Source organism: Peromyscus californicus, unplaced genomic scaffold (genome assembly GCF_007827085.1).
Source record: "Peromyscus californicus insignis strain IS unplaced genomic scaffold, ASM782708v3 Scaffold_15__1_contigs__length_86483966, whole genome shotgun sequence".
In the NCBI taxonomy this organism is placed as follows: Eukaryota; Metazoa; Chordata; class Mammalia; order Rodentia; family Cricetidae; genus Peromyscus; species Peromyscus californicus.
This window is the reverse complement of record NW_026294447.1, coordinates 64,341,988-64,365,179: the sequence shown is the minus strand read 5'-3', so window position 1 is coordinate 64,365,179 and position 23,192 is coordinate 64,341,988. Positions and strand designations below refer to the sequence as shown.

At 40.5% G+C, this 23,192-nt stretch overlaps 1 gene segment (V, D, J or C); it reads left to right on the top strand.

Moving 5' to 3' along the window:
• Positions 1-22,373: 22,373 nt before the first annotated feature.
• LOC128110425 (Ig heavy chain V region 3-like) lies at positions 22,374-22,834 on the top strand. The segment is given in 2 exon segments: positions 22,374-22,419; positions 22,503-22,834. Coding segments are annotated over 2 exon segments (378 nt in total).
• The last annotated feature ends 358 nt before the right edge of the window (positions 22,835-23,192 follow it).

Here is a 23,192-nt window from a genome sequence, read left to right as displayed (position 1 = left end):
CAGCCTCAGTTGGCAGCTGTACAATAGTTCAGGCTGGTTCTCAGCTCCATTTCTTCCTAATACAGGACAGGGTGGTGGTGAGTGGGGCACACTTTTTCCTGCTAGCCTCTGGGGTTTCCTCTTGACTTTGAGTTCAGAGCCCTGGTTTCCTGTCATATCTGCTAGGTCCCTTTTCAGATGTTCAGAAATGAGTGTCTGTCTGTGTTTGGCTTTATAAACATGAAGGGTATCTGGTGCCTAAGCCAGGTGGTTCAGAGCTGTGGTTCCACCCAGTTTTTGGTGTCAAATCCCCACAGCAGTTGATTCCAAATTATTGCAATGTTCACCTTCAGTTAACAACTGGATATGGGGAAGATGGGCATCCGTGAATCAGCACACGTATGTTGAGTCTTTGGACATAGGAGTCGCATGGACCCATTACCCCCCAAATATCTCAGGATATTGCCAAGGCTATTGGTTGCTCTCCACAAACTGATGATAAGGCCACATGACTGAGGACAACACTATAGATTTAGTGAATGCAGAGAAGTAGAACTGGAGTCTAACTAGAGGCTTCTTTCTATTGATAATATTCAGAGTGCTGGAAGGTACTTTGCATGCCATTGGAGGAGAAAGGTAATAATCAATCTAGCTACAAATGCTGTGACTCACAATGGTGCCCTGCCTTTGAGACACGCTGGTGCAATGGTGGCTCAAACATTGGTAATGTCATCAAGCATTCTGTGATTTGACTTAAGACCCACTCCCTGAGATGAGACCCATGGCCAACAATCTGAGAGTAGATAGGCCATGGACCTAGAGGAAAATCAAATACTCCTCTTCTGATAATGGAATATAGCAATAAAATGTTTCTTAGTGACATTCCTATAGATACATACAAAAAATGCCAAATCATCCATCATCAGAGGAACTTCTTTCAGTAGATGGGAACTATCTTAGAGAGCCAAAATGGACAACATGTGCAGAGTGAGAGATACTTAGTCCTAAATGGGCTGTCTTCATCAAACTGTCCCCTCAGGACTGAGGGACCCCCCACAGAGGAGGGGGTGGGAAGATTGCAAGAGCCAGAGGTGATGGATGACTCCACAGAAACAGTCTCCTCCAGACACTAGGACTGATGCACATATGAACTCACAAATTCTGTGGAAGCAAGCGCAGGGCTTAGTTAGCCTCAAACCAGATGGGTCCCAGTGCTGAGAGCAGGAAGTGGACTTGGGTTTTTGTTTCTAACCAAGAAGCTCCCTGTTAATTGTACCCACTAACAAAGGAAAAGTTAGTAGTCTTCAGTGAAGTCTCACTGGCTTTAATAATGACATTTTAGGGTGAGTCCCATGCCCAGGGATTGGACAAAACAAAACCAACAGAACGATGTTTTGTAGTGTCTTTGTCTCATTCAGGTATGTTTGGGCATTTTTTATTGTCTTGTCAATATTTATTTGTATATTTTAGATTCTGGTTTTGTGTTCTTGTGATTGTGTGTGTGTTTGATATATATATATATTGAGAGGTGGGGAGAGAGAGAGAGAGAGAGAGAGAGAGAGAGAGAGAGAGAGAGAGAGAGAGAGAGACTATAGAGTTAGTTTTTAGGGAGGTGTAGAGTATCTGGGAGGAGTTGGGAGAGGGAAAAAGTGTAATGCTTAAAAACATTTTTTCAATAATTTGAGCAAATTTGAGCAAAACACACTGGAATCTCCCCACATACATTTGTGTATTGATTGTTACTCAAGAAATCGGAACATTGTGGAGAGAATAAATGTGTTTGTTTCTGGCATGTACATGTACAACCTGGTTGGAGAGTTTTCAAAAAACTTCTGGTCTGTTGCCTGCTGCAAACTGATTTCATGTCTTACTATTTCTGTCTTCCTGCAATGACAATAACCAAGTAGGAATCTATGGAGCTTCCTAAATGTTTCACTGCTCAGATGTTTTCTCAGAACATGTGCAGTGTCATCATAGGAAAGTGCTCCCCTCCAGACATCCTCAAGCACAGACACAGTCAGACAGGTCTTTGTTACTAACAACTTGCTAGTAACTGATCAATCTCATCATTAGCTTGTGCTAGAGGTCCTGGCAGACCTGGATGGGATCCGATATGTTTTTTTTATATATATAGGATGTTCTCTATTTCGGATGATTTCCTGTAATTGTATAAATAATGAAGTTAATTCTGTATTATCAGGAATAAGTTCAGCAGTTTCAGTATGTAAAATAACTCTCTGCATATTGAGAGTCAGTGACTATATTGAGGGGTTCTGGAAGTCCATCAGTACCATAAGAATGACATACAGTTCTGCCTTTTGTACAGAGTTGTATGGACTTTGAAGATCCATATACAATGAAATTGGCTTTTGTCATACAACGTGAGGAAGGACCCATTCCGTCATCTTTATAGCTTCTATTCTCTTGCTTTTGGGAAAATGGTTGTTAATCTCTCCCAAAAAGTCACTTCAGGTTCTCTGCCAGTATTTTTCCAAGGTGAGGAAATTTCCTTATTAGTTAAAGATCCTGCACTTTCTGCTGGATACCTTTTATGTTCTTCTGAAACATATGATTCCATAGAACTATTTATCAGTTAATGATAATCTTTCTTCCTTATAAAGTGTCTGAGTAGTGACAACTTCACCCTGGAGAGTTATTGTTCTATCCATTAAGTACTCATATTTATTATCAATAAAATCAAACCTGGACATACATTTATTATTAATGGACTAAAGTTCTTGTAATAAGTTAGCAGATTCCAAACTAAGGAGCCTGTTATGTAAATCTTTATTGCTACTTTGTAAATCCTGGTTGGCAGATTCCAGAGAAAGAATCTTTTTATGTAAGCTTTCATTGCTATATTGTAAAGCCTGTATCAGTCGCAATAATGACTCATTTTGATATTATTGTTAAACCAGTATTTGAGTGCTGTGTGAATTATTATGGTAAATGTCAAAATGGTACAGGCCAGATATGCCTTAGGAAGGTTGTATATTTCCAGTAAAATGTCATTCATCAATAGGCAAAATAGTTTTTAAATTCTTGTGAAGTAATATTTTTTGCTATATTATAAGAAATATTCAAAATTTGTTAATCAGTTTCAAGGTGTAATATTATCAAATAGTCTTACCTGTGTAGCTGGAGTTTTCTCCAGTCCCACCTGGGCCCACAGCCACTGAGACCCAAATAAACACACAGACCCTTATATTGTTTAAACTGTTTGGTCTAATGGCTCAGGCGTCTTGCTATCTAGTTCTTATATTTTAAATTAACCTATTTCTATTAATCTATAAGTTGCCATATGGCTTGTGGCTTACTGGTACTTTACATCTTACTTCTCATGGCGGGGGTGACTGGCAGTGTCTCCTGACTCAGGCTTCCCCTTCCCAGCATTCTTCTCTCTTTTTGTCCTGCCTATACTTCCTGCCTGGCCCCTGGACAATCAGCACTTCATTTATTAACCAAACACAAGTGTCACAAGTGTAGCGTTAAAGAAGGTCCTGCTGAAGACTGGCTGGGTCAGCTGCAGGTGAGAGCAGAGTGTCCTGTGTGCACGTGTGGAGAAGTGGAGGCAGCAGCGTGGTGACTGCAGATCTCCCCATGTCTCCCCGGAGCTTCAGGGTCAAAGCTGGAACAGCCACCTACTACAGTCACCCTGAAGACAGTTTATCTCATACTAGAATGAGTCCCTCAACTGAAACCTAAGAGCTGACCACCTCGTCTCCTTGAGAGGCAATTTCAAGGCTCTTCATCCAGTCTCAACCGCAGTCGATAGAGAGCCATGTCCAGGACTGGAGAGATGGTCAGAACAGGGTCCCAGAGTGGAGGCTCTACATTTCTCTCCACGTTTCTGTAGTGACAGACTTGGTTCCTTCATTCCTTTGAAAGTACTATCCTGCTGGATTTGAGGGCTACAAGAAACACAGCCCTCAGCAAACAAACAAACAAACAAAAAATACAAACTCAAATGTTCAAGAATTTAAAAGTATTTTTACAGAAGAGTAATATTGCAAAGAATTTACATTCTTTAGCACATTTTTCTCAGTATTGCATATCATACAGCAGTAATTATGCAATCATAACACATATTGCAATATCTAAACCAATTTATTCAATTTAATATCCAAGTTCAACATTCATAAAACACTGTTAATCCCTTTGAAATTATGAAAATTTTATTTTAATATTTTATGTAAAGCAAATAAGACAGAGGGATGTATATGGGCAAAAGTACAGTGAAATAAGACTATTTGAATTATATCACAAATACATAATGAAGACTGTTGGGTATGGGTTCCATCTCATGGAGCAGTCCTTAAGCCAAATCAGATATTTGTTGGTTAGTCCCACAATCTTTGTGCCATCATTGCCGTAGCATATTGTGCAGGTAGGGCAGATGGTAGATCTAATGATTTGTGGCTGGATTGTTGTTTACATTTCTCTTTTGGTAGCCTAGAAAGAACCTTCCAGTGCCAAAGACACATTAATGCAGGGGTGAAGGTTCTATGTAGGCATCAGCTCAACCTATCCATGTTCAAAGAGTCGTGTGAGTGTTAGTCTTCAGCAATGTGGCCTCCCCAAAGACCTTTAGTAAAATCAAATATTATTGGTTTAAAAAAACAAAATAACAGTAAAATGACTCCTAATGACACTAATGATATTTTACTACAGTCGTAGATCAGTGCCTTATTCAGCCATCAGCAGAGAACCTTCTTCATGCAGCAGATTGGAACAAAAATCGAGACCCCACAGCTAGACATTAAGCAGAGAGACCTTGAAACACACAGCTATAAAGAGGATGCCTCTATAAAATCCGATCCCTCAGAGCTCAGAGATCCCCCAGGAAGAGGAGGCAGAAAGAGTATAAGATCCACAGGGGATGGAGGATACCAGGAGATCAAGGCCCTCTAAATAAACCAAGCACAGGTCACATGAACCCACAGAGTGAAGCAGCAAGCACAGGGCCTACAAGGGTCTGCAAAAGGTCCTCTGCATATATATTACAGCTTTCAGTTTAGTGTTTTTATGGGTCCCCTGAAAGTGAGAAGGAAGAGGGGCTCTGATTCTTGTGCCTTCTCCCTGGGCTTTTTTCCTTTTGTTTGATTTATCTTGTTCATCTTCAGTGTGCTAGTTTTTATTTTGACTTATCGTTTATTTCGTTGTATTTTATTATCTCTCAGAATCCTGTTCTTTTCTAATGAGATACAGAAAGGGAGTGGATCCAGATAGGAGGGAAGATGGGGAGGAACAGGGTTGAGTAGAGTGAGGCAAAACTGTACTTAGGATGTATTATATGATAAAAGAATCTATTTTTAATAAAAGGGGCAAATAGAAATAAACATAAAATAGAATGCTATAAAAAACCAAATACATAGTGAATAAAAGGTGGTGCTATAATTCTTTCCAATCTCCTCTGTTTCGTCTCGTTCATATACTGTAGCCATTCATACTGCTAAGGCTTCCACCTCAGCCCACTATATAGGAGGAGGACATGCAAGCAGGGTCTCCTTTTGCTCATGAAAACCAGCCCAGCTCTCACCCTGCAGCTCCAGCAGCAGATCCCAGCCATGGGTTACCACCTCCCCTGACTCAGTGATCAACACTGAACAGGGAACACTCACCATGGAGTTGACACTGAGGTGGGTTTTCCTTGCTGATTATTACATTTTTAAGTGATTTTTTTATTATTCTCTAATTTGTTATTTCCTGACATATTTTCTTCTCCCTCCCCTCTTTGCAGTCACTCCCCACCACATCCCATCTCCTCCAGACCCATTCCTCTTCCGTTTCCCTTCAGAAAAGTGCAGAGCTTGGATATCAAACTAACACCTCATAACAAGTTACACTAAGACTAGGCACATACCCTCATGTCAAGGCTGCATGAGGCAACCAAGTAGGAGGAAAGTGTCCCAAGAGCAGTCAAAAGATTGAGAGAAAGTCCATGCTCTCCCTGTTAGTAGTCCCACAGGAAGACCCAGCTACAGCCATAACATATGCAGAGGATCTAACTCAGACTCATACAGGCTCCCTGATTGGCTTCAGTCTCTATGATCCCTTATGAGTCCTTTTTAAATTTTTTAAATTAAAGTTCTTGAGAATTTATTATATAAGTCCTGTTACACCAGACATGTGTCTGTAAATATTTAGCTGTTCATGAGGTTTGTGTTACTTGTTCCAGAACAATGACTTAGAACAGGAGCTTGACTGCTGGGCATGTTATCACATTTGATAAGAATCTCCTGGAGGGTCAAGAACAGGGTTCCCACCTTTTAATCTCCTAAACCCTGTATCTTTTGATACACAGCCATCAGTTGCTGTGAGAATGAGGAAGTGAAGAGCAGCCTGACTGCTGGTGAAGGAGTGGGCATAATTCAATTTTATATTTCTCACAGTCATAGATCCAGTGCTCATGTGTCTCTTAGGAGGGGCATGAATGCCCTGAGATGGACTGGATATGATGGGCTTGAGCCAACAGCAATCCACGCATCTGAAATTCTTCATTGTTTAATAGTCCCAGAAATTCATTCTGACAGCAGCAGGACAGCACTGGTGATGGTAAAGCCCTGTCCAGTCACTTGTGATAACGGTGTGTGTGTGTGTGTGTGTGTGTGTGTGTGTGTGTGTGTGTGTGTGTGTGTGTGTGTATGTCAGCGACTTATGGAGACAGAAGGTCACACAGCCTCTGCCTTCTGCAGTGACCAGGGTCCTTTGTGAAGGACTCACATCAGAACATCATCCAAACAGAAAGAGAACAACTAAAACACACAAAACTAGACATTTCCTTCCTTGGATGCTTTCAATCTGTCCCAGAGGTTTTGTTGTGTTGTGTTTTCATTTTCATTTATCTCTAGGAAATTAAAAAAACTTAATTTCTTTCTCAATTTCTTCTTTCCTCCAGTGATCAGTTATCAGTTGTTTAATCATCATGAAGCTGTGGAATTACTATTTGTTCACTGTAGATTTTAATGTTGATTGCATTGTGGTCAGATAGGATTCACAAAATGGCCTCAATTGTTCTTAATTTGTTAAGATTTGTTTTGTGTCTTTATATGTAGATGAATTTCTAAATGGTCTTCTTAAATAAAAAACGCGGAGCCAAATATAGAGGTGAAAACCTTAGAGAGATCAGGGAAATAGGGAAAGACACCAGGCAACCTTACCTCACCAACTTGGGAGCTTCCAAATGCCACGAATTCTTGTTTACCCAGGCCTATATGCCTTGCTGTTCTGCATCTGATTTGCTCTCTCCATTCAGCTACACCACTTCCTCTTTCTGCCAAGCTCTGTCACTTCCTGTCTGTCTGTACAGACCTCCAGACCTCCATGGTTAACTAATTTTGGAATTTAAGGCATATGCCACCACACCTGGCTTTGTTTCCAGTGTGGCCTTGAACACTCAGAGATCCTGCCTGCCAAGTGATAGGATTAAGGGCATGTGCTACCTCTGCCTGACTTCTTTGTTTACCTATAATGGCTGGCCTTTTTCCTCTGATCTCCAGGCAAGCTTTATTTATTAAAGCACAAATAAAATATCACCACATCAATATATGATTTATTTTAGAGAAGATTCTGTGGTGTGTTGAGTAGAATGTATATCCTTTGGTGTTTGTGTAGACTATTCTGTAGATATCTCTCACTGCAGAAATCAAGGACAATAAAGAGAACTATTTTTGTTAGGGACCTTTGAGAGAAGGAGTTTTCTTCCTTTCAATCACCCACATATAATCCTGTTAAATATATGAAGCCCATAAGAGAAATGATTTGATCATGTAAGGACCAAAGCAGAAATGACTTCAGATCATTGGGTCACTGCAGTTAGTGGCTTTAATGAGGTCTCTTTACCTGGGTATGCCACAGAAACAATAATGTCACAATCCACAAACCCTCTTAGTCATAGCAAACCCAGTTTCTCTAATAGTAGAATTAATTACTCCATTGGACAGTTAGGACCTAATTGTCCTTTCTATTACAGGGGTGGCTGTTCCATGGGTCCTCCCCTTGAGACTGATCCCACAGCCACCAAGGAAGTCCTACATTCTCAGGGGATGAGAGGGCATACAACCATGACACTACAGACCAGACAACAGACTCCTCTCCTTCCTGTGGGAACCACAGACAAGGAACATATACTTAGTGTGTGGAGATTAAAGTAATAATGGCAGGATGTTAACAAACACACACAAACACAAGCATACTACATATATGTGAACAAAAGTTTGGTATGTATTTTTATTATTTATTAAAGAATAGTCTCTATTGTATAAATGCTTATTTAATATATATTTTATCTTTTCAATAATGAGGATAAATCTTGGGACCTTGTGAGTGTTACACTCTCCCACTGTGCTATGTCCTCAGTTGAGCTGTGTTTTGCTAATTTATTGTATACTTTCACTATTCATTGAACTTTATATAAAATCTCCTTAATATAAAATTGTAATATTTATTTCAAATCTTCCTATGAATTTATTGTATAGTATCTGGTAAGATAGGCAGTAAAGGGTATGTTTGGAAAAAAAGCACAATAAAAATAAATTAAAGCTGTTGAAGTTTTATTACAAACATGAATTAATGAATGAATAACATTTTAATGAAATCATGCTCACTTTGATACTTCATTTTCTCTCAGACATTTGCACCATTAACTGCTGCCTCAAAGGCTCCCACATCAGAGCATAAGATATGCAGGAAGATATGCAAATATGGCCTTCTTCTGCCATGAAAATCAGCCCTGCCATGACCCTGCAGTGTAGATGTATCCAACCTTCTTATTAAATAAGAAACACAGAACCAATGCAAAGAAGAAAGCCAAGAGGTCAGAGCTAAGAGCTAAAACCTTACCCTTCCTCCTGCGGTGGTCCTACCTCTCCGAACCAGAGCTACCCCTGTGTTAAAGTCTTTATATAGAGTTCCTGTCCTGCCTTCTCATTGGTTGTAAACCCAACCACATGACCGCCTCCTCACAGCCTGTTTGTATAGGCCTCCAGGTTTTCCATGATTGGTATTAAGATTAAAGGCATGTGTATCCAATAATGGCTGTATCCCTGAACACACAGAGACTTACCCAGCTCTGCCTACCAAGTGCTGGAATTACAAGCGTACGCTACCACTGCCCTGCTTTCCTATGGCTTGCTAATAGCTCTGACCCCTGGGCAACTTTATTTATTAACATACAAATAACATTTTTTTTTTTTTTTTTTTTGTTTTGTTTTGTTTTGTTTTGTTTTTTTCGAGACAGGGTTTCTCTGTGTAGCTTTGCGCCTTTTTCCTGGAACTCACTTGGTAGCCCAGGCTGGCCTCGAACTCACAGAGATCCGCCTGGCTCTGCCTCCCGAGTGCTGGGATTAAAGGCGTGCGCCACCACCGCCCGGCCCAAATAACATTTTAATACAAATAAAATATCACCATACTGCATTTCAGGCAGAGGACTCTAGCCCTGTCTTCCCATTCAGTGATCAGCACTGGAAATAGAACAATCAACATGGGATTGGGGCTGCACTGGGTTTTCTTTGTTGTTCTTTTAAAAGGTAGATAACAAGGGATACTGAGTATATGAGTAGATATGAGTGAGAGAGGCAGTAGACATGTGTGACAGTTTCTTGATCAGGATCCTCTCTTTTTGCAGGTGTCAATTGTGAGGTGCAGCTGTTTGAGTCTGGTGGAGGATTGGTACAGCCTAAGGGGTCATTGAAACTCAGCCTCTGGATTCACCTTCAGTGACTATGACATGGTGTGGTTCCGCCAGGCTCCAGGGAAGGGTCTTGAATGGGTTGCTGCCATAGGCATTAAAAGTAGTAATTATGTAACCTACTATGCCGATTCAGTGAAAGGCAGATTCACCATCTCCAGAGATGATTCCCAAAGCATGGCCTACCTGCAAATGAGCAATCTTAAAACTGAAGACACAGCTACATATTACTGTACAAGTAACAAGTGACACAGTGGTGTCTTCACTATGAGCCCAGACAAAAACCTGCCGGCCAGGTACCAATGACCAGGAGGGGGCGCTCAGCACACATAAAGCCCAGGTGCAGGCACAATGGTTATTTTTCTGTGTTATCTGGTCCCCCTCTCCATCTGTTGCTTTTCTGGGGATCTTTACAATTATAGCCTGTAGAAATTGATTGCATCTCTAAAAATAAAAAAATCTTGTTTTATTAGATTTTCTTAAAACAAATATGTCACCTTGTCTCACCTCAACAAAATTCACAAAGTGTCTATGAGGGCAAGACTGATTCTCTGGGTCACCAGGATCAGCTGCTGGGGAAGCTCAGGAAACTCAGACTTTCCCCTCATACTGAGGTTAGGTCAGACCCTCGATTGGAACAGTGTTAGTAATTCAGAGGGAACCTGGTGGAAGGGGGCCAGGCTTAGTCTCAGGTAAGCTCTGACTTTCCAACCCCGTCTCCTCTTCTTGAGGACTGTACATATAAGGCTAAGAAGTGATAGAATTGAATTTATAATTAAATTCTTTCCATTTCACCACTGTGTCTTCTTTTTCTCTCCTCAATTAGATAATTCCAGTTCTGACCTCTGTGCACTAAACTCAGATCCCAGTCTCTCATCTGGAGCTAAGGGATGGCTTACAGTGTGGTCTGGGCAGTGTCCTTCCTGTGTGCTTATACTGTGGATTCTCAGCTCCTGATCTGGCTCCTTCTGTTATGAATTCATTATCATATATTCAGAAGTTTCCTGGTTAATCTGCTTCCAAGACTCAAAGAGTGAACTGTTATAAATTGATTGACAACAAAGACTTGAACGTCCCCATGTTGATGATAATGTGAGAATATGTTTCTACCAATACTGGGTCAGTATTTTGGTGAAGATATTTTTGATCATGTCTAAATTGTGATAGCCACTTGCAAATGAAACATTTGTTTTCTCAGAGGGAGGCTCACTGGGGAAACAGACCATACTCAAGTATATCCCCATGCTCAGCTGTAGCTGCCCAACACAAAGTCAACCCAATGGCAACTTTTTGTGTTTTTTTTTTTTGTCTCATAATGTTAAGTCCTGGCATTTGTTTGTTTGTTTGTTCTACTGTACAGATCCGTGTGTGTGTGTGTGTGTGTGTGTGTGTGTGTGTGTGTGTGTGTGTGTGTATGTTATGGCCTCCAGTTTTGGGTTCCATGGGATTCCTGAGTGTGTGACTGTGTCTCTGCATCTCTAGGTGTTTCTTTGGCTCTTTTTCTTGTTTGGTTGTTTTGTCCTGTTTCCATTTCTTCATTTTTTATTTATCTTATGTTCTTTTATTATTAATCCTTAGGAGCCTGTTTGTTTTCTAATGAGAGACAGACTGGGTGTGGTTCTGTGTGAGCAGAGAGGTGGGAGGGACTAGAAGGAGTAGAGTAAGGGGAAACTGTAATCAAAGTATTGTATATGAAAAAAAATCTATTTTCAACAAGAGAAAAAATGTAAATAAAAACTGAAAATAATTTCTAAATATGATTCCTATACGACAGCTGATTTGCCCTCCCATTTTCATTTCACATATTTTATTTGAAGAGCCAGTTCATGTTAATGGCAGAATTGAAAGAGAGTTTGGAATTTTAGAACTAATCCTTGACCCGATATTCACAGCTTTCCCATTCCTGATACCCTGTCTACAGTACAAGCCTGTCACAGAGCACAGACCTGCACAGACACACCATCACCTCCCACAGCCCATCTCCATGGGGTTCAGTCTGCTGCTGTAGAGCACTTGGTTTTGGATAAATTGTTGAACCATAACCAGGGTGGGACCTGGCGCTAGGGAAATTCCCATGGACTAATATCATTGAGATATCTCTTCACAGAACACTGATTACTCAGGTTCCTCTAGGAGACAGTCCCTCTCAGGATAAATATGATGCTGTGTGACTAATATGGATGGCATCATGCTAAGAATGTCTTATGGTGAATGTGAGTTCCCTTGGTCAAATATGTGTTAGAATCTTTGCAATCCTATGCTGATTTGAAATTGCTGCTTGCAATTCATTTCACATCTGACCTGCCTCCTTTTCTATGGGTGAACATCTCAACATCAAAGATGATCTGAACTTAACATTTTTCTGCCAATAAATTTATTTTTTTTCACTTTTCAAGTATTTACTGGACAATTTTATAAGCATGTGTAAAGGATTTTAGTTATTTTCACTCTCATTTCTCTTTCTCGTCCCTTCCCTTTCTTCCAAATTATTTTTTAACATGCCCCACTCTTAGTTCTGTGTCTTCTTGTGACCCATTGCATTTAACTAGAATTTCTTGACTGAGTGTGGGTGGGAGTGTTGGCAAGTAGATATACTGGGAGTGTTACCACTAGATGTATGACTGAAGAAAATGGCAGCCTATTTCCCAACAGCCATAATTTTTTGCCAATAATCTTTCTAAGAGGGGTGAAGCCTTGTGGGCTCTGGCTCTGTCCTTTGTGAACTTGTGAGGTGCTCAGTCTTCTACAGGAGTCATACAGATGGCCATAGGTACTTCATGAGTGCACAGCTATGATATGTATAGGAAACATCTCTGATGCACATATTTTCATCCTTTTACACTTACATGTTTTCTGCCCTCTATTCTCCAGTGTTCTCTGAGCCATAGAAGAGTTGACATAACTATCACATTTAGGGTAAAAAACTTCATTATAACATATTATCAGAAGTTTTCACAGTAATATATTTCTGTATTAACCCAATGTAATGAGAAAGTTTTCTGTGGATGCTAAGCACAGCACTATTGTCTGTATAAACTCCCTCAACAAAGACCAACCTTAGATACATGAATATAGTTTTCAGTGTGTTCTGATTATTGGTCAAGAATAATTTTGAATAGTATTCATATTTATCTTGTTAAACAGTATAATCAAACTTGCATTCTTATGCATGTGATGTTAATCATGAATAGTTGTAAAGAATATTTCTATGCATCTGTTAAAATAAGTCTAAACATCAATTTACAGACATAAAAGTAAATATTTTGAAATAAAATTGAGGTATGCAGACATCAATATAAGGCCATAACATTCATAAAGGAAGTCATTTGAGTCACCATCCATGGAACTGCAGGATAATATTAATATAGAGAAAGAGAAATTCCACATCTCATCATCCCTTATTGGGAGGCAAACAACTAACCACGAGGTATATATAGAGGCGTGGATGGTGGTAGGGACATAGATGAACACACACACGTAAAGTGATGTACCAGATCTAGCACTCTATAGCACTGAGGATGACTAGAGTCCAAAGGAACTAATTAGACATTATGAAAAAAAAAACCAAAGAGGGGATGGAGATTGTACTTAACATTATTCTTCCTTAAATATGTAAATCAAATTGTAATACCCCATAAATATGGACACATGTTGCATGACCATTACTGAGAAGATCACATTTCTAAGGGAGTGCATGTTCCAGGTTGGTTCAGGAGAGTACACTTGAATCTGAGCTGTGCCTCTCTGTCTTTTGGATTTTACTCGGTGGACCATCTGAACAAGGAAGTGTTACTGCACTGATTGTGATTTTTGACTTCTCTGCAACTGGGTGTCAAGCCAGCAGACAACATTCTGGATAGACAGGATCCAGCCTCTCTTAGAGGTCTATGTCTCCCATTGAATTCAACACAGTTTCATGAAGATTTTATTTACACAATTCCATGTGAATAAATGATGACACAGGAATCAACTCTTGGGTTATTTCATGATCGTCTCCCCCAAGAAATCAACACAGGATAACCTGCTCACAACATGGAGAATGTTGCTGTGGGATGTTCTGTATGGCAAATGTGTTGCTAATTAGTCAATAAATAAAACACTGATTGGCCATTGGCTAGGCAGGAAGTGTAGGCGGGACAAGGAGGAGAATAAAGCTGGGAAGTGGAAGGCTGAGTCAGAGAGACACTGCCAGCCACCACGATGACAAACAGCATGTGAAGATGCCGGTAAGCCACGAGCCACGTGGCAAGGTATAGATTAATAGAAATGGATTAATTTAAGCTGTAAGAACAGTTAGCAAGAAGCCTGCCACGGCCATACAGTTTGTAAGCAATGTAAGTCTCTGTGTTTACTTGGTCGGGTTTGAGCGGCTGTGGGACTGGCAGGTGAGAGAGATTTGTCCTGACTGTGGGCCAGGCAGGAAAACTCTAGCTACAGAATGTAACAGAGAATCCAGACCTGGATTGAATGGGAACCTAGTAAGAATCAGTAATGAACAGGAAACAGTTACAGCCTATCAGTATGAACACTGACCATCATGTAACCCAGAAGAAGAATAAAGCACACTATGAAGCTAAGAATGTAGGGTCATCACTGTCTCACACTTCTTTAGAAGAGAATACTGGGCATCTATATCTGGGATCCTAATATAGAAAGACAGACTATGAGGATGCTGTCTAGGAACTTCTTAACTGTCTTCATTGATCTCCAAGACACACGAATTAAGCTTCATAAGAGTGGAATCAGACATTCTGTGTGGCCTTTGGTGAAGTTGTCTGAGCACAGGCAACTGAAAGGAAAATGTTCAGCCTTTGCTATTAGAGTAAGACCACGTGGCCCACAGCCCTGCCTGGCTTTGCAGTGTCAGTGAAAACAAAATACAGAAGTATCCTATATTCTCATTTCATAAAATAGCATTACAGGCCTCACTGTCTGGCCCACTCTGTCCTGGAGTTAGTTGACAGAACAGTCAGGTCTCTTCATGCAATTCAGAGGTCTGGGTACCCTGGTTAACTCTGTGAGACAGCAGTTCTTCCTCAATTTACACATCCAGTGACATGGTTTGTGACGTGAAGACGCCATCAAGACCCCCGAAACCCTACCAGCTATGGTTCTACTGTCTTTGAGGCTTCTGTCATAAAACTTGCTTTATGGCAAGATGATATGCAAATATGGCCTCCCTTTGCTCATGAAAACCAGCTCAGCCATGAATCTGCAGCTCTGACACAGGAGCTAAGATCTCAGGTTCCCATTGGAAGAAAAAAAATCATCATGGCCACTTTCAGTATGAGGAGCACTTCAAGCTCATCATAGACTCACAGATAGTTAGGGGGTGTCTGGTTGCTTTTGCCTAGTTGTCAGATTTCTGAGAGTTTGCAAGTTGAAAGCTGTCTGCTCTGTGACTGAATCAATAAAGCCAAAAGGAGGCAGTCTCAAGCCCCAGAAATTTCTTTAGATGAAACTTTGTATCTTTATCCAATAGGATGGGAGGTTGGGGAATGGAATATTCTAGAAGAGCATGAAGAATCTCTCTGGAGTACCTGACCATGGGAAAAAGAGGAAAGGAACATCTCAAGGCCAGGGACCTTATAAACTAATGTCTTGTACCAAATAAGAAAGTCAACCTTTTTGTTTCCTTTTCTCTATGCTGGCTTCTCTTTCTGCCAAATGTTAAAAAGTGCTTTTCTTTGACTAGTCTCTTTGATTTATTACACAGTGACAGTCTTGTTTCCCACCTCATTCATTGGTTGACATTGAACTCAGAACACTCTCCCTGGAATAGGGGCTGAAGTGTGTTTTCAGTGTTGGTCTTTTAAGGAATAATTTATTGGGAAGTGAAGCTGGGAGTGCATGGACATGAGTGAGAGGGACGGTGGGTATGTCTAACAGGTTCTTGACCAAAAATCTCCTTGTTTGAAGATGCTCAGTGTGAGGGCCTCTGGTGCAGTCTTGGTGGCACTTGGGGGCAGCCTGAGGTTTCCACGCGACTTTCCTGTGAAGTCTCTGGACTCACCTTCAGTGATTACTAGATTGATGGACTGGTTCTGTCAGGCTCCAGAGAAAGTCCTGGAGTATTTGATTCTCATATGATAAAATAAGAAAGTCATTTAGAACTCCAAATAGATACAACCATGCCATATTATATTCAGGATGTCAAATGTTCAAAGTAAAGAATTAAGCCTAAAAGAAGCACAGAAAAAAACCTTACAACTCATATACAAAGACAGAAACATCATAAATACACCAGACTTTCATCAGCAGTTATGAAGACTGGAAGGACATGGAATGCAGTAATTCAGTCTCTGAAAGTAAACAACTTTGAACCAAGAATTCTATAACCTGCTAAACCTACTTTCAATACTGATGGAGAAATACAGGTATTTCAAGTCAAGCATAAGTTAAGGAAACTCATGACAGGTAAATCAGCACTGCAGAAAGTCCTTAGGGGATACTCTATGGGAACAAAGGCAGGGTGACTGCACATAAACGAACTAGACATGAGGAGGAAACAGCCATGCTGCACACAGCAGCTCATCAAACCCTCAACCTAATATGGAAACAAGAAAAGAAATACCAAGTATTCTAGGAAAACAGAACACCACCCAACAAATTTATAGGCGATAGCAAACCTCTTTCAACATTAACCTTAAATGTAAAATGCCTCAGTGCATCACCAAAAATACAACAAATGAACAAGATTTAAAAAAAGCTATATTCTGTGTTAAAGAAACTTTACCAGTAAAGATACCTAAGATCTCATTATAAAAGGATGCAAAAAACAAAACAAAACAAAACAACAACAACAAAAAAACCAAACAAACCAGCCAAGCGATTGGAAAACATAAAAAGGCTGGTATAGCTACCCTCATATCAGTCAAAGTAAACATTGCACTAAAATTAGAAGTCATCAAAAGGGGGCACTACATATTAGTAAAAGAAAGAATTCATCCAGGAGATGTAGCAATTATAAACCTTTATGCATAAAATTTTGGATCTCAAATTTCATAAAACAAACACTAAATGACAAAAGTCCATATAGGTCCTGACACAATAATAATTTGGGACTTAATTCAATACCCCACTGCTGTGGGAAGTTGTTCTGTATACTGTGAGTATGTGTTGCTCTGATTGGTTGATAAATAACGTGCTGATTGGCCAGTAGCCAGGCAGGAAGTATAGGCGGGATAAGCAGACAAGGAGAATTCTAGGAAGAGGAAGGCTGAGTCAGGAGTCACCAGCCAGACACAGAGGAAACAAGATTACAAGACAGAATTGAGAAAATGTACCAAGCCATGTGGCTAAACATAAATAAGAATTATGGGTTAATTTAAGTGTAAGAGCTAGACAATGATAGGCCTGAGCTAATGGCCAAGCAGTTATAATTAATATAAGCTTCTGAGTGATTATTTTGTAAGTGGGCCACTGGACTGTGGGGGCCTGTTGGGACACAGGAAAACTTCCAGTGTCCTGAAGTGTGTTTTCAGTGTTGGTCTTTTAAAGGGTAATTTATTGAGAAGTGAAGCTGGGTGTGAGTGGGCATGAGTGAGAGGAACAGTGGGTATGTCTGACAGGTTCCTGACCCGAAATCTCTTTGTTTGAAGATGCTCAGTGTGAGGGCATCTGGTGCACTCTTGGTGGTACTTGGGGGCAGCCTGAGGGTTCCAAGAGACTTTCCAGTGCATCACACCAACACTGAAAACTTCCCACTCTCAAATTTAGATATGTCTTTCAAACTAAAAATAAGAAAATTCAGAGCTGAAATGTGCTAAGGAGAAACTGGACTTAATAGACATATAGAGAATATTCCACTTAACATATAGGGGATACACCTTTTTTCTCATATGGAAACTTCTCAAAATCTATCACATCATAGAACACAAGTTAAATCTCAACAAATGTAAAAAATTGAGATAATTCCTTGTCTCCTATCAGAAAATAAAGGATGGTTGGGTCCTATGCTGGGTAATTGTGGTTTCTGGCTACTGGGAGCTGAGAGCCTTCTCCTGGCTGTGAACCTTCAGGAAGAGCCTGTCCTGAGAGAAAAGAGGATAAAGGCCTGTAGAAAGTGTGGAGCTATCTCTGAAAATCTATCAATATGTCATTGAACACATTCAAAATCAGTTCACACTGAAGTTGAGCTCTACTGCCACTGAAGACACAGCCTTGCATTACTGTGCAGCAGACACAGTGAGCAGATTCCCTGTGTGCTCAGTAACAAACACACTTTGAGTGTGCTCAGGACCAGCAGGGGGAGCTGTAGATCCAAATTTCACCAGGACAGAAAATGTAGCAGGTGCAGGGTAACATCTGGAGAGGGAATGAGTCCTAGGAGACTCTAAGGTTTCCTGTCCTAACCTCATATGAATTCAGAGACCATATAGTACACGTGAAGTAGCTACTGTGACTAGACTCTGAGTGTGAATACAGTAAAAATTCTTTGTTAAGTGATATTGCATGTATGTTTAGTCACTACATGGAACCTTGTTGGAAGGACAAACATCAAGTGCACATACATAGAAGAAGGCTACAAGTTTTCAAACAGAATCCCTCTTCTCTCTCTTTGACTGGACTCTTGGAGCTCTGCCTGGTGTTTGGCTGTGGATCTCTGCATCTGCTTCCATCAGTCATTGGAGAAAACTTCTGTGATGACAGTTAGAGTATTCACTGATCTGATCACTGAGGTAAGCCAGTTCAGGTCTGGCACCCTCTTCACTATTTCTAGTAGTCTAAGCTGGGACAATCCTTGGGGATTCCTGGGGACTTCCCTAGCACCTGGTTTCCTCTATCCCCATGATATCTCCCTCTATCATGGCATCTCTTTCATAGCTTTCCCAATCCATCCCTATTCCAGCTCGACCATACTGTTCTCCTCCCCCATCTCCTACCCTACATTGCCACCCCTTATCCCCGTTTTACTCATGGAGATCTCATCTATTTCTCTTTCCCAGGGCAGTCCATGTGTCCCTCTTTGTGTCTTCCCTGTTAGGTAGCTTCTTAGGAGTTGTGGGTTGTTGCCTGATTACCCTTTGCTTTACATCTAGTATCCACTTATGAGTGAGTACATACCATGTTTTTCTTTCTGAGTCCGGGTTACCTCACTCAGGATGATATTTTCTAGTTCCATCCTTTTGCCTGCAAATTTCATGATGTCATTGTTTTTCTCTGCTGAGTAGTACTCCATTGTGTATATGTACCACATTTTCTTAATCCATTCTTCAGTTGAGGGGCATCTAGGTTTCTTCCAGGTTCTGGTTATTACAAATAATGCTGCTATGAACATAGTGAGCATGTGTTCTTGTGGTATGATTGAGCATTCCTTGGGTATAAGCCCAAAAGAGGTATAGCTGGGTCTTGAGGAAGATTGATTCCCAATTTTCTGAGAAACCACCATACTGATTTTCAAAGTGGCTGTACAAGTTTGCATTCCCACCATCAGTGTAGGAGTGTTCCCCTTGTTACACATCCTCTCCAAGATAAGTTGTCTTCAGTGTTTTTGATTATGCCATTCTGACAGGTGTAAGATGGTTTCTCAGAGTCATTTTGATTTGCATTTCCCTGATGACTAAAGATGTTGAGCAATTCCTTAAATGTCTTTTGACCATTTGACATTTTTCTGTTGAGAATTCTCTGTTTAGCTCTGTAGCCCATTTTTTTTTAAATTGGATTGTTCATTATTTTAATGTCTAGTTTCTTGAGTTCTTTATATATTTTGGAGATCAGCCCTCTGTGAGATGTTAGGTTGGTGAAGATCTTTTCCCATTCTGTAGCTGTTGTTTTGTCTTATTTACTGTGTCCTTTGCCTTACAGAAGCTTCTCCGTTTCAGGAGGTCCTATTTATTAATTGTTGCTCTCAGTGTCTATACTACTGGTGTTATATTTAAGAAATAGTCTCCCATGCCAGTGTGTTCATGACTACTTCCTCCTTTCTCTTCTATCAGGTTCAGTGTGACTGGTTTTATATTGATGTCTTTGATCCACTTGGTCTTGAGGTTTATGCATGGCGATAGATATGGATCTATTTGCAATCTTCTACACGTTGACATTCAATTATGCCACCACCATTTTTTGAAGATGCTTTCTTTTTCCCATTGTACAGTTTTAGCTTCTTTGTCAAAAATCAGGTGTTCATAGGTGTGTAGGTTAATGTCAGCGTCTTCAATTCGATTCCATAGTTTTTATGCTAATACTAAGCTGGTTTTATTACTATAGCTCTGTACTAGAGCTTAAAGTCAGGGATGGTGATACCTCCAGAAGTTGCTTTATTGTACAGGATTTTTTTTAGATATCCTAAGTTTTCTGTTTTCCTGTATGAAGTTGAGTATAGTTCTTTCAAGATCTGTTAAGAATTGTGTTGGGATTTTGATGGGGATTGCATTGAATCTGTAGATTGCTTTTGGTAAGATGCCATTTTTATTATGTTGATTCTACCTATCCATGAGCATGGGAGATTTTTCAATTATCTGATATCTTCTTCAATTGCTTTCTTTAAAGATGTAAAGTTCTTATCATACAGGTCCTTCACTTGTTTGGTTAGAGATACCACAAGGTATTTTATATTATTTGTGGTTATTGTAAAAGATGATGTTTCTCTGATTTCTTTCTTGGGATAATCAGACTACAACCTACTGCTCTACAGAAGGTAGGAAACAAGGAGGACCCTAAGAAGAATTCATGGATCACATTGGGAAAAGAAAACAGAGGACATCTCGATGAGTAAATTGGGGATGAGGGGGAACAGTAGAGGGTAGGAGATGGGGAATGAGAACATGAGGGAATGAGGTGTTCAAGCTGGTGGAGGGATGGAGTGGGAGAGCAATGAAAGAGATATCTTGATAGAGGGAGATATTATGGAATAAGGGAGAAACCTAGTGCTAGGGAAATTCCCTGGAATCCATAATGATGACCCCAGATTAGACTACTAAAAATAGTGGTGAGGGTGCCTGAACTGGCCTATTCTGGTAATCAGATTGGTGAATATTCTAATACTCATCATAGTACCTTTATCCAGTAACTCATGGAAGCAGATGCAGAAATCCACAACCAAGCTCCAGGCTGAGCTCCAGGGGTCCAGTTGAAGAGAGGGAAGGGGATTATATGAGCAAGGAGAGGGGGTCAAGATCATAATGGGGAAATCTACAGAGACAACTGAACCAAGTCAAAGGAACTCATGGACTTTAGGCCAACAGCTGTGGAACCTGCATGGGACAAGACTAGACCCTCTACATATGGGAGACAGTTGTGTAGCTGGGTCTGTTTGAGGGGCCCCTAGCAGTGTGTTCAGGATCTATCCCTGGTGCATGAGCTGGCTTTGTGGATCCCATTCCCTATGGTCTGACTCCTTGTTCAACCCTGGTAAAGCAGAGAGGAGCTTCGTCCTGGCTCAACTGAATGTATCAGTCTTTTTGATGTCCCCCATGGGAGAACTACCCTGTTGGAGGAGTGGATGAGGGGTGAGTCCAGGGGGAAGGTTGCGGGAGCAGGAGGAGGGATAAGGGGGGATCTATGGTTGGTACATAAAATGAATTAAAAAAATTAAAAAAAATAAGACAATGCAACTTCAATATAAGCCATGATAAACGAACCTGCAAGGAGGTTAAGAACCAGCAGGTGGCACAGTGGAGCCAAGAATCCCCAGTAGAGAGATGAGGTTGGTGTTGCAGGGACTCCCAGATCTTTCCTATGCACTCTCCTGCCCCATTCTCACTACTAAAGATAGTATAACAATTTTTTAAAACTATAACATGGATGGAGAGAAACTCCTGAGGACCCACACCAAGCTGAGGATCTATTGGCATTTGATGATGATTAACGAAAACATAGTCAATTTTCTTTGGAATGTTTCCTATATACTAGTGAATGACTGCATCTATGTGTATATAAATGGAACTGGATGGACTCACTGTGTCACTAGTTGTTGAAACAAAAGAGGTCAGGAAGTTGGGAGACAGACCTATTTGATGGTTCCAAGGGGAACCAGTGGTTCATAGTGGGTGTACATATGATCATATTATATTTTATCATGGATTAAAATTTCAAAGACTATAAATTATGCAATGTAAAAATAACAATTTTACATGGGTTTCGAATTTTTATACACATGTATTTTGTATACTGCATATATTTCTCTATAATCTCTACCCTTCATTTTCCTTTCCCTCCTACTTTACTTTTATTCTACTAGACAATTTCACTTATACTTCATCATGTATTTGTATTCCTAGTTGTATGTAAGTATGAAATATCTAAGAACTACTGAGAGTCTCATTTAATGTCTGTGTTTCTGAAATGTTCTTAATTAAAACATAATCTCTAGATACATTCATTTTCTATAACTGATGTTATTTCCATATTCCTTGGAGATGAAACACCGTTGCATTGTTTATATAAACATGTCTTCTTGATGAAAACCTCTGTTGACATATACATAGTTTATTTCCATAATTCAGATAAGGGGATGCTGCTGCAATGATTATTGTTGTGTAAATATTACTGAAATACATATATTTTTGTGCCCTCAGCATCCTGTTGCCTAACCGAGGTGTCCTCTACCTTCTTCTCCAGCTGGACTAGGTCCTGATCTAAAAGTACCCTATTCATGAATATGCAAATTACTTGAGTCTATGGTGATAAATACAAGGATGTACAATCCCCTCAACAACATATGATCAGTGTTCACCCACAGTCACTGAGCACACAGGTCCTCACCATGGGATGGAGCTGGATCATCCTCTTCCTTGTGTCAATAATTACAGGTAAGGGGTTTTCCAGTTCCAACCCTGAAGAGGGAACATGGACTGAGGTGACAATGACATCTACTCTGTCTTTCTCTCCACAGGTGTCAAAACTCAGGTCCAGCTGCAGCAGTCTGGGCCTGAGCTGGGGAAACTTGGGTCCTCAGTGAAGTTGTCCTGCAAGGCTTCTGGCTACACCTTCACCAGCTACTATATGCACTGGGTGAAGCAGAGGGCGGGTCAGGGCCTGGAGTGGATTGGAATTATTGCTTGTGGAACTGGTGAAACTAGCTACAGTCAGAAGTTCCAGGGCAAGGCCAAACTGACTATAGACAAATCCTCCAGCACAGCCTACATGGAGCTCAGCAGGCTGACATCTGAGGACTCTGCGGTCTATTACTGTGCAAGACACACAGTGCTGCAACCCACATCCTGAATGTGTCAGAAACCCTGGAGGAGCAGGAAGCTTCCCTGGGACTGAGACGACAGAGAAGATTAGCCTGGAGACTTGCTCAGAAATAATCATTCTGAGTGTCCCTTTGTCTGTCATTTCACAATCTTATAGGGTCTTTGTCAGCTTTTCAAAAGAAGATCAGAGAACAAAGTGATGATGATTCAGGAATCTTAGAGTGCTCCATACCTTGACCAGCTGTTTACCAGTGACCACCTCCCTTGACATGATTCCTTTTAAATAAACTAAAATAGTACAAACTGTAGCAATACATTATAATATAAATATCCCGTAAATATAAGGGATTGAAACTGTTGCTGTAGTAGCTGAGAATAAGCTACAG